Source organism: Corythoichthys intestinalis, chromosome 10 (genome assembly GCF_030265065.1).
Source record: "Corythoichthys intestinalis isolate RoL2023-P3 chromosome 10, ASM3026506v1, whole genome shotgun sequence".
NCBI classification, from domain to species: domain Eukaryota; kingdom Metazoa; phylum Chordata; class Actinopteri; order Syngnathiformes; family Syngnathidae; genus Corythoichthys; species Corythoichthys intestinalis.
This window is the reverse complement of record NC_080404.1, coordinates 31,847,779-31,861,924: the sequence shown is the minus strand read 5'-3', so window position 1 is coordinate 31,861,924 and position 14,146 is coordinate 31,847,779. Positions and strand designations below refer to the sequence as shown.

The window sequence follows — 14,146 nt, the reverse complement described above, 5'->3', positions numbered from 1 at the left end:
TTTTGCGAGTATATTTGCATAGTATTGATATTATATTGATCTTTTCAAAAAATATTGAATATCATATTTTGTATCATAGTCGAAGACAATATTTGTACGCAAAAATCGCATGATGTTATTGTCTAGTATTTTCAAACATTTACAAAAAGCTACAAGGAGAAATTATATAATACAAGCTGTAAACGAAGAAAAAAAAGAAAGAAAAAAAAAACACGAGTTACAACATTTGGCCAACAGAGGTAGAGAATGACTTTTGATTATGTGTGCTTGGGCGTAAAGAATACACGTGCATAACAAAAACAAAATAATTTATTAAAAAGGTTAGTATAATTTTTAAACGACTTATAAAACGTCAAAATAAAATCATTATTAAACGACTGTTTAAGGCTGTTGCTGAGTGACTGATAGGGGTGAACATTGTAACGGCTGTGGGCGGGGCATACATCAGCTGACGGCTGCATTTTAACAATCAGCTGTTGTTTGACCACCATACAATCGAACGACGATAAAATACTCTATCTGGGGAGCCAAAGGGAAAATACGACATGTTTGTTTGAACTAACATGGCGAGCTGGAAGAGTCATGCGCGTGCTCGACTGCAACTCAGGGACCAGAGAGAGAAACTTCCATACGAAGGCGTTTATACAAGCTGTACGATTCCTTAAGTTTCTATATTTAGTATTCTTTCATTCTACTTGACTTGGCATGTCCCCATCTTTTAGTGTCTCAGTTTGAAGAACGCTTTGAAATTCGCCAGCAGTTTTTAGAAGATGTCCAGGCAGGAAAGTGAGAAATGTCATCTTTTATTTTGGTGGTCTTTATTTACCCAAATTGTTGACACAAAATAAAATGTCAACATTTCTTTGTTATAGCTCAGAAAATGGAGTCAAAATTGAAAACGTCAGAATACTTCAACTGGGCCTCAGAGAAAGTGAACATTTGGCGGAAAAGGTAAGAAGACTGTTTTGATTTTGGACTTCCAGAACATCTCAGTAATGTGCAGTCATTTGAAAAAATTAAATATATGATACATGAAATACTCAGTTCTTTATTAAGAAATGTTGACATATCAATGTCTGATCTTGTTTGTCTTTACCTCCGGAAAAGAAAGTGATTTAATTGCAGGTCAATAAAAATAACATTGTTTTACTCATTAAACTAAGTATATATCAACGAAAATGCATATTCTAACTGAGGAGAAAGTTATGACACCCTACCACCTCATAGCTAGTGTTACCCCCTTTGGCTGGAGTAACTTCAGTGAGACATTTTTTGTAGCCATCTACCAGTCTTTGACATCGGTCTGAAGAAAGTTTGCCCCACTCCTCAATCCAGAATACTTTCGGCTGTGAGATGTTTGAGGGGTTTCTTGCATGTACAGCCCGTTTCAAGTCACCCCACAGCATCTCAATGGGATTAAGATCTGGGCTTTGACTCAGTCATTCTGGACTCTAAATGTCTTCCTTTTCAGCTAGTCCTTGATGGATTTACTGGTATGTTTTGGGTCATTGTCATGTTGCAGGGTCTAGTTTCGCTTCAGCTTTAATTTTTTTTACAGATGATCTACATGTTCCTCAAGCACCCACTGATACACAATAGAATTCATGGTGGATTCTATGATGGTGAGGTGGCTAGGTCCTGCTATAGCAAAGCATCCCCACTTCCACCTCCATTTTTCACAGTAGCTATGAGGTTCTTTTCCTGGAATGTTGTATTGGGTTTACACCAAACATGTCCTCCGTTCTGGTGTCCAAATATTTCAGTTTTAGATTCATCTGTCCAAAGAACATTATTCCAGAAGTCCTGGTCTTTGTCTACATTCACTCTGGCAAACTTCAGTCTGACCTTCATGTTCTTCTTGGAGAGCAAATGTTTCCTCCTTGCACACCTCCCATGAAGGTTAAACTTGTGAAGTCTCTTTCTGATTGTAGAGGCATGCACTTTCACATCAACAGTAGCAAGAGCCTGCTGTAGGTCCCGTGATTACATTTTTAGGGTTTTTGGAGACTTCTTTTAGCATCTTGCAGTCTGCTCTCGGGATGAACTTGCTTGGACGGCCAGACCCAGGCATGTTGGCAGTTTTTTTGAATGTCCTCCACTTGTATACTATTTTCCGGAAAGTGGAATGGCTGATTTTATATTCTTTTGAGATCCCTTACCAGACTCATAAACGTATACAATCTTCTTTCTGAAGGCCTCAGACCGCTCCTTCGATCTCACCATGGTGTTTTCTCTCACTTCAACAGTCAGGGGCACACCAAACTAAATGTGAGGTTTAAATAGGGCAAACCTCCTTCAAAACACTGGGTAATGATGTTCTAATCATGTGCACGTGATGTGATACCCGTGTGTGATTTTAGCCATTTTAAGTGGGATTGAATGCGGCGGTGTCCTAATTTATTCCTCAACAGATATTGCATTTATTTAAAATTATATTTTGCAAAAAGTTATGAAAAATCTTTTTTCTTTCAAATTGAAATTAAATATCCATATTAGGGCTGTCAAACGATTAAAATTTTTAATCGAGTTAATTACAGCTTTAAAATTAATTAATTGTAATTAATCGCAATTCAAACCATCTATAAAATATGCCATATTTTTCTGTAAATTATTGTTGGAATGAAAAGATAAGACTCAAGACGGATATATACATTCAACATACGGTACATAAGTACTGTATTTGTTTATTATAACAATAAATCAACAAGATGGCATTAACATTCTCTTAAAGCGATCCATGGATAGAAAAACTTGTAGTTCTTAAAAGATAAATGTTAGTACAAGTTATAGAAATTTTATTTTAAAACCCCTCTTAATGTTTTCGTTTTTTTTTATTTGTAAAATTTTCAATCAAAAAATAAACTAGTAGCTCGCCATTGATGTCATTGCACCATGCTCACTCCCCAAACCCATAAAATCATTTGGACCCAAGCGCCAGCAGAGGGCGCCAAACAACAAAAAACAAGTAACAAGCGGCCATTCCACTGCTGTCATTTTAATCTGAGCGGGGCATATGCGTTAATTGCGTCAAATATTTTAACGTGATTAATTTAAAGGGAACTTTGAAGTACAATGGCTAAACAATTATAAGCATATTTTCATTATTTTTTTTAACGCAACCCTTCCAGATTCTTTGTTTAACCCATAGCAACGCCCTTGACAACAAAAATGCTTTTCTTCGGAAATCTTCGGAAATTACGTCACACCTAGACATGCGAGGGAAGTCCACCATAGAACAGTATTGTTTGTTGCATTGCTTCTCGGTAAGATGCCACAGCGGTGTGTGGCGATGTTTTGTTCTCGCTCAAACGAAAAGTTGTATGAGTGGCCAAAGGATAGCAGGGCACGTAAATGGACATCTTTCGTTCGCACGAAGCGAATGAATTTCACGCCATCATTGAGTAGTGTTCTCTGCTGCAAACACTTCGAAGATGCCTGCTTCCTTAACCGGTCTGCTTATGATCAAGGATTTGCCAAAAAGTAAGTGTGATTTTTGGATAGATGACTGATGACTTTGTCAAAGCATAGCTGCCTACTGTTGTGGAATTGAACAGTATAAGCTAGCAACATTAGCCGAAAGTTAACTCGTGGAAATCCCCGATCATAGTTGTTGTTGCGTTCGCTAGGTTAAGCGTGTTTAAATTGTGCGTCATCTACGATCATGTCCGAAAGGGTTAATCCACTGTCAATCGGGAAACGGGTGTGGATGTGCATATAAACGGGTCGGCGTCGCGGTAATTCACGGTCACGTTGCTGTAAGAGACACACACCGCCGGTTAGTTTGTGCACATTTATTTGTATTTGTATTATGTATTTCCACCTTCATGCTTCAGGCATTGCATTGCTTATGGATGGTTCATCGTTCACGGTGATCGCATGATAGGCTTCTAGTTTGTGTTTTATGAGAGCCGCTGACAGGTGACAGCTGAAAAATAGCGTGTTGGTTTAGCGTAGCCATTGAGTCAATCTCGCAGCGAATCAGCGAGCGCGCAGGTCACGCAGTGAATCATGGGAAATGTAGTCTCGGGACAACACTGAAGTGGTGCTTTGTAATCTGTTCGCTTGTGTGAAAAAACTACATTTCCTCACGCCATTAGACGCCAATTCCTGCCGAGAGCTGTGCCGAGATGTGTTCTAACTTTTCCATGAGAACTGCTCCATGTGTTAATAAAGAGACAAGGTTGTCAGCGCGTCGTGTGTTCGATACATTTGTAAACAAAAAGCTCATAACAAGACACTATGCACAATCCGTTTAAGAGACGCTGGAGTGGGAGGCGAGGAGGAGATCGGCGAGACACAAAGCTTCGCGGTCGAATGTGGAGGCAGTCCGCTATTATTTTGTTTTCTTATTGTTGCCACAATAAAGTGGAGAAAGCCATCGAAGACTCATCTCCTTCTTTCCCCCCAACGTTTTTATGTTATTATTTTATATGCACGAGAGCTGCCGGATCTGCCAAAATGAACATGAAGTCTGATTATTATTTTTTTTAACAATGTCATCACATAGACAAAAACTTAACATTATGTGCAAATGCCTGCATCTTCAAATCATAAAAATAATAACAGCCTATATCTTACCAATGTTGTAATCTCGATGGGTCTTGTATCTATTCCATGTCAGGTAGTCTAGGCACACTGTTTGTATTCTGATTAGCGTTTGGCTAATACATGTTAGATCCAACATAAAATTCCAAGCTCCTCTTCTTCCTCCAACTCTTCAAAAAATTGGATCTCCTCCCTTGCGCTCGGTCTATCGCTTATATCGCTGTTTGAATCATTGTTTGAAGGGCTTTGTATGGCGGCCGTATGTATGGAGCTGCCAACGCTGTTCCCGGTGTGACGTATCACTTCCGGGTTCGTCCCCTTTCAGGCTCGAACTTCGGAAACGCGATTATTTTCTCAAATATACAACATATAAATTATTTTTTCATGCTTTATTTGGTGGACAATGTTTAATTACTTTACTTGTAACCCTATTTGGCATGTGAAGAAATTAGTTCACACTACAGCTTTAAAAAATTAATTACCGCCCGTTAACGCGATAATTTTGACAGCCCTAATCCATATGACCAAATATGTTAGAAAACACACAGGCTTCCATAGGGTGTCCTCATTTTTTCACATGACTGTATCCTTGTTTTTATGTCTCCTAAGCTGTCCCAGACCGTCTCTGACCTGACCATTGTCATGCACCTCAAAGATGCCGAACTGCAGCACTGGCAGTCACGGTAAGAATTATCTCCGCCAGTATCGGCGTTTCGTGGATATGTTATCAGTTGTGGTTCCAGAACAAATCTTAGTGGTCCCTGGTGTTTACTTATTTACTTGTTTATTTATTTATTTATTTAATTTTGATAGCATGCAACTTCACATGTAGTGACTGTGACATCCATCAAGCAGTGTTTGTTGAGTTTGCTAGTATACAACTAAATAGTGGTTGTATCTATTTAATGTTCAGGTAGGGTTATAATATTCAATTTCTTTGTAAGCCGTGGTCCCAAACAAGACCCTTGTGGTACACCACATGATTTTTAATTCCTCCTGCACTCATTCACATCAAATATAAACTTGGACCCCTTAAACTTTTGTCATTCCAATTCAGCGTGTCCCACAACCGCCAAGAGGCTCTAACTCTGGCTAAAGCAAGCAATGCCTTGAAGGCCACCATTCACCAACATGAGTATACCATCGAGCATCAGACTAAAGAGCTAGCCGCCTTGCACATGGAGCAGAGTAGCCTGAAGGCTGCGCTGTCAGAAGCTTGGAGGGAGAAGGAGGATCTCTTGCGGAGGTGGATGGAGGAGAAAAAGCAAGAGGCAGACAGGCTGAATAAGTACAACATTGCACAGGAAAGGTACGTCCTTAGGTTTATACGGTGACCCAACAGTTTCTCAAGACTAATCAGACAATTTTCTCCAGGTGGCATCGTGTAGCCAGGCACTTAAGGAAGCGCATGTGCAAGAATGGGGAAAAAAACAGTGAGCCTATTCCAAGCAGTTCTTGAAAGTGATGCAGAAAACTCCGAAAAATGGTGGATGAGTGGTTACTATGTCAGACTTTCGATCAAGAAGTTCCTGGTTTCAATAACAACACGTGCTTTCCAGTTTGGATTTTGTGTGTTCTCCCCTAACTTTTGTGGGTATTCTAGCTTCCTCTCACATTCCAAACCATTAATGTTTGGGTGGCTTATCAAGGAGTTCAAGTAACATGAATATCTTATAACATTATTATTACATCATTATTAATGCCGTGTAAACACAATGATGCATACGTCATCAAAGTACCTTGTTTCACCTTATTACATAATAGACGATGTCACAGTATGTAAGCCTTCAGTCACTTTATTTATTTTTTTGCAAAGGTCTTTTTCAGTGTTATTTTCAAACATACAACAGTAAGGTAATGTGAAATGCAATTTTCATTTATTTACCATAGCTTATATCATTAACACTATTTGTCAACTTTTAACTTGCTTGACTGAGAAATAATCTCTGGTTCTAGTGTCTAAAGAAAATTAACTTTAAACAAGGTTTTAAAAACAACTCTTACTTGTTTACAAACTTTTCAATGTGTGTGTTAGATGAAATTAGCCACTGTCCTGAGAATTGATAAAATAAAGTCATGGATTTGCGAATTTCATGTGATGCTGTCATGCTGAGTGTTTTTGTTAACTCAGTTCATTGCAATTCTTATCACTTGCACTTTGTAAAATGTAATGTTGGTAAAAGTAGGATTGTAATCATAGTATTTCCGCCCCGTTGGTATTTTAGTTTCTTACCACGGTAGCTGTGAGAGAACATAATGTTGTTTCCATAGTCACCAGTGTTTTGACAAGCTGTTAAATAGGACCGTGTGTGTGCATGTGTGTGTAGATTTGCCATTTTGCAGTGAAGTTACTCTTTCAAAGTATGACAACATGGTAAAAGGCGGGAAGCGTTATTCTCCAACATGTAATGATGGCAATTGGGTAAGAAAACTTTTCTTTTTCAAGTCAGTCCTCACAACACTTCATAATTCGATTGTTTACAAAAATGCATTTGGGGGGGATAAGAAATTTGTTGTAATTTGCATACTAATAAAGTTTGAGCAAGTGTCTTTCACATGAAGGTTATTTATTATAGGGTTTAGGTGTCCCTGTAAAATACCCCCCCCCCCCCCCCGCCCCCCACCATGTGATGTAACCACATTAAAACTGACTAAAAAAACAGTTTTAAAGAATGTTTACTGGAAAAATTATAGTTTAATTATCAAGAATGCACAATTAAGAGACCATTTAAGAAATATTTTTCAGCTTTCAAGTCCGCTCTCATGCATAAATGTGTTAAAACACAGTTTTCTGAAAGACAGTTATAGTATTGCAACACGCCAAAAAATGTAATGTTTAACTCCTCAGTTCCCTCACCCTGACGCCCCACGCAACGAGGGGAGGAATCGCGAAGCATCTACGAGCACCGGGAGGATGCTGTCTCAAGTTCCCGCGCATTTGCCGCAAGCTTTTGACTTTGAACGTTTTACCAAGACGAGAACAGAGCAGGTATGTGCATCAGGATCCATCAGACCTCAACATTTAGTCTTTGCTTAAAATCCTAGTGAAGAAGCGCTAGGATTTGACAGATTTTTTTTTTTTTTTTTTTTTCTTCCATCTGCTCCATGGAGAATAAATAAACACTGAGTGGTCCCCAGCCAATTACATGTATGTGTGTATGTCTTTAATCCTTACATTTGTATAAAAATGGATATGGAATATTTTCTTTACTGACTTTAGTGAGAAATTAAAAGATTACTTCATTCAATGCCATTGACAGCAATACACCTCAATCCATTTTAAGTGGGATGGCTGGCAGTTAAAATGAATTGTAATAACGTCAGTGGCAGCCAATGAGTTAATGAAGTGGTTATTTTTACCTAGATATCACTCTGAATTTCTGAACCCATTTCCAAACATTTTAATGTGCATTGGTACCTTGAGTTCAATTAGTTTTGTCATCAAACCCGGGACTCAATTCATAAATCAGATCAATTATGCCAAAACTTATATGAACTTCATTGGAATGACAAAAAAAAAGTTTGTTTTATTTTTTTTTTAAATAAAGAAAATCTTAAACTAGTATAACCCCACTGCAAGTACTACCTCTGCTCTTGTGTCAGAGGTTACAGGGACCTTGGCCAGGTATTTCAGTGTGAGCGCTTAGGCATAAACTGTGGCCCATAACTCTTTGTGTAAATTCTTTTATTATTTGTGTGGTTGTCCTATTTCTTATAGAAATCCAGGTCGTATCCAGTCTCACTGTGTAACAACAAGCTATCCTTCAAGGACAATATCATTGTTTTTGATGAGGTGAGTTACCTACCTACGGAACCTCTTGTTCCAAGAAAACATGTTTCTTCAAGTGTTTTCTCCTTGAAATCAAATTCTGTGTTTTAAAACATCAGGGTGCAGGCCGCCGAAAATGTCAAGATGAAATCAATCAGCACAAGTCTCACTTGTGCCTTTGCCAGCACGGGGTCAAACGTACCACTGAGAAAAACTCAGTCTACGGGGCTGACTTTGCAACACAACCCACTGTGGAACCCACTAAGGCCCGGCGCTTTCCACGCGACCACCAGAAGAAGAGTGCGGGGGCACCACTTGATGGAGGAGACTTCATGTGGTTTGGACAAGAGTGCTATGATGACTATGACAGCTTGGAAGTGCTGGGCTTTGCCAATCTTAATGCTGCTACCAGACCTCTCTGTAAGAAGCAGTAGTGGGCCATGCGTTTGGTACCTGTGCCGAGTAACACCACCACAATATAAGCGCACACAACGATTAAATATAATCTAGTGCAGTTGAGAATGTATATAATTATATGAGAAAAACAAAGAATGCAAATAAAATTCATACTTCCCAGAGATTCTGAGTTTTAAATGCGCATTAAACCTCTGCTTTTAGTAAGGGCTAGGGTCTGAGCCCATTTTTAAAAAATCTGTTTGGTGAGTGTACTACCGGGGGGGGGCAGGGGTGGGCAGTGCCCACCCACGGACACGCTCTGCCCACCCCAAAAAAACTGGATGTAGTACTAACGGCAGTTTGGGTACTGCGTATGGTATCCCATTCATATAGTACTGATGTTTTTTAAGTTTTAACCTTTGCGTTGTTACCTACTCTTTGACTTAAAAAAAATAAATAAAATGAAATGAAATGTTGGATTTGTTACTTGGGGGCCCTACACACATTTATGCATTTTTTTTTTTTTTTACATTTAATCAAAGTTTTCACCAGTGTTCACCTGGCTGTTGAGTTTGGTGAGTTTTGAAGCATTCGGAGGGGGTCAAAGTAGGGCTCAAAGCGTCGGCGGGACAAAGAATGACTGCTAGGGGGCGCTACATAGTGTAGTTGGAATTTGTCGTTACACGGCTTTCTGCCGATTTTGGTACATTTTGAAGCATTCTAAGGGGGTTCAAATTGAGCTCAAAGGGGCTGCGGAACAAAGAATAACTACAATAATAATAATAAAACCGAGGAACCACAGCAGGTTACCTTAAAAAAACATTGTCACCTGCATGTCCATACAGTTCAGTTATGGATGTGCTCCAAGTCAAATAAAATCAAATCAACTTTTATTTGTTTGGACCAAATCACAACAACAGTTATCTCAAGGAGAAAAGAAAACATGTTTTAAGGTGCAGTAGCCCTACGCTGGATTTCGACCTACTTGAGCATTGTAGCTTTTTTTTTTTTTAACCCCCCCCCCCCCCACACACACACACACACACAGGTATGACTAATGCCCACCCACACCTGGCATCCTGGTAACACCACTGGTTACAATGGTAATTTAAAATGATTAAATTACACGTGTGTTTAACGTACATAACATGTACTAATTACGCAGTAATTCAGTACAGTCAGGGGTGAAAGTGGGTCAGAACGATCAGGAACGCAGTTCCGGAATGAGATTCAGGGCCAGAACGCAGTTCCGGTATAAGATTCAGGGCCGGAATGCTGTTCTGGTACATGGTGCTTTGATTCCAAAAAAATGACGGTAACTGTCAAAACGCTATGTAAAAAAAAAAAAAAAAAAAAATAGATGCTAAACTGCCACACAATTATTTCATCTCCAAGAAGAAAACAATCTACCAACATCAGATTTCCATACTCTAGTGTTAACAACAATCATAATAAAGTGCTTGTGTAGCGTAATCCGTTTTCACCAATATTTATTATTTATTTTATTCCACGGACGGCATGGAGGTTTTCTCAGCTGTTGCAGTTATCTGTGCGAATGCACGCAGCAAAGCAAAACGCCTGGACTCATTTATCCATTCAATTGGCTGACATACTGACATGTGATCAGCAGAGATAGTTAGCCCTGATTGGTTCAAATGTGGATGTTTTCTGGAACAGCAAAAAAAAAAAAAAAGTTGAATTGATGCGACAAAAAAAGGGCATTGCAACATAAAATGGATCAAATCTTAAAGCGCAACAAAAGAGTTGAGGCTTATTTATCATATTTAGTTTTATTTGCTCTGATGGGGAGGTTCAGAACATCTTAGCTGTCAATGTACACTTTGGACTTATATTTGTTCATTTATGTTAGGCTACTTATTCATTTCCTTATGATTTAAAATGTTTTTGCCAATTTTTGCGCGATCTTCAAAATATATTCCATTTCACTCTGCATAATATAAGTCATTTGTACTTATTTTTCTGAATGTATGTTACTTATAACTTTGTTATTAAAAAAAGAAAAAAAAAGAAGTAAATGTTTACATTAACTTCAATTTTAATATACATCCTATGTTCTTAAGTAGTTAAAATTGAGATTTCGCATTTAGTATGTGAGGAAATGAGGGAGACTAAAAATTAGGAGATGGAGGTTGGGGTTTTGCTGTTTTTGTAAACTTTTATTTTGCAAATCATTGAAAAATACAATTTTGAATGAAAATCAGTTTTTGTATGTGTTATTAGAAGTAACTATTAAAACAGTTTTCTTTGCATTCCAGCAGTTTAACAGGTTTACACCCCCCCCCCCCCCACACACACACACACACAAATTAAATAAATAAATAAATAACATTTCTGGCTCCGTGGCGATCTTAACGTCGAGTTCCAGCAAGAAATTCTAGCCACATTCACCCCTGAGTACAGTGCATAATAATAATGGGTTCGAATTATTTGTGTACTTTTTTTAAATTACGTAATAGGGGAAAGAAGTGATGCTGTGTAAACCAATGACTATCATGAATTCGGAATGTAAATAACGCCACAATTTTCCTGTACATTAAAACACATGATTCCAAATCAGTTCAAATTCTGACCGGCAGAGGGTAGCAGCTCAGTTTCGGATAGCCCTGATAGACTAGTTAAAATGAATAATTGTTTTTTGGGGGGAGTGTAAGAAACCTGCCTGTAGGCAGTGAACTATCCATTCATCAGTTCAAATGAGAACATGTAAGATGAGCAAACCTATTTCCAAAGGCAGGATGCGTGGGAGCGAATGGGAGAAAAGCACTTCTGGGAGCCCAGCACTCTTCCACACCAAAAGCTGATGTTTTTCCCTTCAGAGTGCTTTCAGAGCAGCTGCTGCTACTTAAGCCTTCATTGGGGAGAAGCTTGGAAGAAATAATTAGCTTGGGTTTCACATTTGCCAAGGTAGCGCTTACATTGTCATAATCCTTTATAGGGCACTCATTTAACTCCTTGGCTGTCACTGACGGCGCTAGACGTCCATTTCATTTTCATTGGAAGAGGCTGGCAACAAATGATGACTAATCCAATCCCATTGCCATCAATGCCAGCAAGTGAGTTATCTACCCTAGGCATGTGCCGATAACCGGTTTCAAGGTATGAAAACGTCACAGTTTCAAAACAGCAACATTTTCTATCACACCGTCCCTATGGTATTACCTATTTTTATATGTACCGTAAATGCAGGGAGAAATCCCTTGATTGCACCTGCAAAGCTCAACCCTCCCCCACTGGTTTTTGCTCAGTGTCAGTGAGTCAGCTGTGCTACACATTGGTTGGAGGAGGTGAAACTCCTGAACTTGAAAACAAAATCGCTTTTATGGGAATACTTCTGCTAAAGAAAATTTACAGACGGCCGCAGCTTGGGGGAAGAGGGCCAACCAACATGTAAAACATTTGTGGAGGGTGGCTGCTGAGGAGGCAATATCACCAATATGATTTCGCATTTATACAAAATTAAAGGTTAGTAAACACTTTCATGAACGTTTCCCACCAGCTACAATAGTTAACTCCAGCGTGTTTAGTGTGTCTAGCGGTGGTAAAACATGTTTTTTTTTCTCTGACAACTGTTGAGAAAGAGCGTGTGTAATGTAAACATGATGTGAGTCATACACACGTGCTTTAACGGAAAATAATTCAATTATTTTTGTTCTGATGATAATGTTAAGCTGTGGCTGTGAGTTTACGTTATCCCAAAAGGACTGCATTTAATTTTATTTAAAATATTTGTTTTTTTTTTTTTTTTATTTATTTTAATTTAAAATTATACTTATGTTCCAATTTGCTAATGTGTTTTAAAAAAAAAAAAAAAAAATCCTGAACCCAGATATCTTGAAGTAACACATTTTAGAGCTGTAATTGCAATACTGTGATACCATGAAACCGTGATAATGCTTAAGGTTATCATCCCGTCAGTATCTCATACCGACACATGCCTAATCTACTGTAATCCATTCAATTTCCTTGCCGCATATCCTCATGAGGGTGTGGGGGTGCTGAAGCCTAACCCAGCTAACTATGGGCAGGAGGCATAGGCGAAGTTTGACTTTGTGGCAGAGGGGGCAAAACATATTGATGACCCCGAAATGCGATGTCAGCAATAAAATTAATTTACAAGATATATGCTCGGTTAGTAGTTTAGCCCATGCTGGTAAATACAGGCATCCCCCGTATGTGTGTGTGTGTGCGATCGCGTTTTTCTGTAGAGCAGTAGACGCCGATTTTTGCGTTCCGCGGAAATATCCAATTTATTGCCAAGTTTTTCCAGTCACTCACATCCTTGCGTAACGAAACTTTTGAAAATAGCGGCAAGCAAAACAGGAGACTGCATTCTTTTTGACTAAATATTCCAGAAAGGAATATTTATAATCAAACGTTGACCCTGAGCATTTTGTTGTGTCCCATGATTTTTTCGGGGAATTCTATTTCAGGCTGCTTAGGATAACTATGCTTTTGGCCAACGACGTCGTCCATTGAATATGGTACGCCCGGTTGTGGCTTTATTGTACAATTAGCATATTTAGAAGGACAAACTAAAACGCCGCTCACCATTTTGGCGGTGCTTTCCGGCATTTCATGGTCCACATCTTCAATCCTTGGTTCTCGCTCAGTATTTGTTGTCGCTTTTGAAAGCTTAGGTTTGAAAAAAATTACGTATATCCATCTTGTTTCTTCTCAGGTGGTTTTGGCAAAGCAAAGCAAAAGACCGTTTCTAATGTGTTAGTCACATGATCTGTTCGAAAATGAATTTTGACCCATTATAAAAAAAATGTTCACTTAATTCATTTTTGTTGTTCGTTTTATTGCTTTACAACTTTTATAGACAACATTTTACCGGCAAAGTCCTAATTTTAAATTCATATACTGGAAAGTCAATTACATCCCCCTTAATCTCCGCATACGGCAGGAGGCGGGATACACCCTGAACCGGTATAAACCTAATTCAATTTAGGTCAAGTTTTGCAATGTGTTGCACATGATTGACAAAGTTTGCAACCTCTGGAACATATGAGAGTGAAACACATGATTGAGTTAGAAGTCTTTAAAAAATAAGGTTACTGAATTACAGAAAAGAATTAACACTTCAGTGATTTTGCACAAGTTAGCAACTTGACTGCCATTTTTTGTTTGACTACCTTTGTTTACCAAATGATGAATTCAGTGTGAATACCGTTTGGTTTTCAGTCATGTAGGAATCTCTTTGCATCACACTGAGAGCTGTTTCATATCTTGCCCCTTTTCAAGCCATTAAATGAGGTAGTCAAGATATCCCTTACACCTGAACGCACGCTATAAACATCATAAACGGGGACAGCTTTTAATACCTAACAAGGCCTTTCAGGAGAGCACATAAGATGATCTGTGTGAGTGTGCGCGGTGCATCATGTGCATCGTGTCAAGAGGCAAAATGGCAAG

The 14,146-nt window shown here is 38.7% G+C and overlaps 2 protein-coding genes across 3 annotated transcripts; both read left to right on the top strand.

The window, feature by feature from the left end:
* The first annotated feature begins 442 nt into the window (after positions 1–442).
* On the top strand, positions 443–6,388 carry si:ch1073-143l10.2 (uncharacterized protein LOC565165 homolog). The gene is made up of 6 exons (XM_057848728.1): positions 443–651; positions 723–786; positions 873–951; positions 5,155–5,228; positions 5,603–5,854; positions 5,920–6,388. The coding sequence occupies exons 1-6, from the start codon at positions 564–566 to the stop codon at positions 6,002–6,004; spliced, it is 642 nt and encodes a 213-aa protein (XP_057704711.1). The 5' UTR covers positions 443–563; the 3' UTR covers positions 6,005–6,388.
* tex36 (testis expressed 36) lies at positions 6,362–8,863 on the top strand. 2 transcript variants are annotated; one of them, XM_057848730.1, is made up of 5 exons: positions 6,362–6,399; positions 6,873–6,967; positions 7,394–7,534; positions 8,264–8,338; positions 8,434–8,863. In XM_057848730.1, exons 2-5 carry the CDS (start codon positions 6,917–6,919, stop codon positions 8,746–8,748), a joined length of 582 nt encoding a protein of 193 aa, XP_057704713.1. In that variant the 5' UTR covers positions 6,362–6,399; positions 6,873–6,916; the 3' UTR covers positions 8,749–8,863. The 2 variants fall into 2 exon arrangements, with proteins under 2 accessions (XP_057704713.1, XP_057704712.1); XM_057848729.1 differs by lacking the exon at positions 6,362–6,399 and having other exon boundaries at positions 6,642–6,967.
* Positions 8,864–14,146: the final 5,283 nt, after the last annotated feature.

Bases quoted from the DNA above. Each gene is read 5' to 3' on its own strand.
- si:ch1073-143l10.2 (XM_057848728.1), top strand. From the start codon at position 564: ATGGCGAGCTGGAAGAGTCATGCGCGTGCTCGACTGCAACTCAGGGAC. The intron at 652-722 runs GTACGATTCCTT...CCCATCTTTTAG, and splicing joins CGAAGGCGTTTATACAAGCT to TGTCTCAGTTTGAAGAACGC. The intron at 952-5,154 runs GTAAGAAGACTG...ATGTCTCCTAAG, and splicing joins GTGAACATTTGGCGGAAAAG to CTGTCCCAGACCGTCTCTGA.
- tex36 (XM_057848730.1), top strand. From the start codon at position 6,917: ATGGTAAAAGGCGGGAAGCGTTATTCTCCAACATGTAATGATGGCAAT. The intron at 7,535-8,263 runs GTATGTGCATCA...TATTTCTTATAG, and splicing joins CCAAGACGAGAACAGAGCAG to AAATCCAGGTCGTATCCAGT. The intron at 8,339-8,433 runs GTGAGTTACCTA...TTAAAACATCAG, and splicing joins ATATCATTGTTTTTGATGAG to GGTGCAGGCCGCCGAAAATG.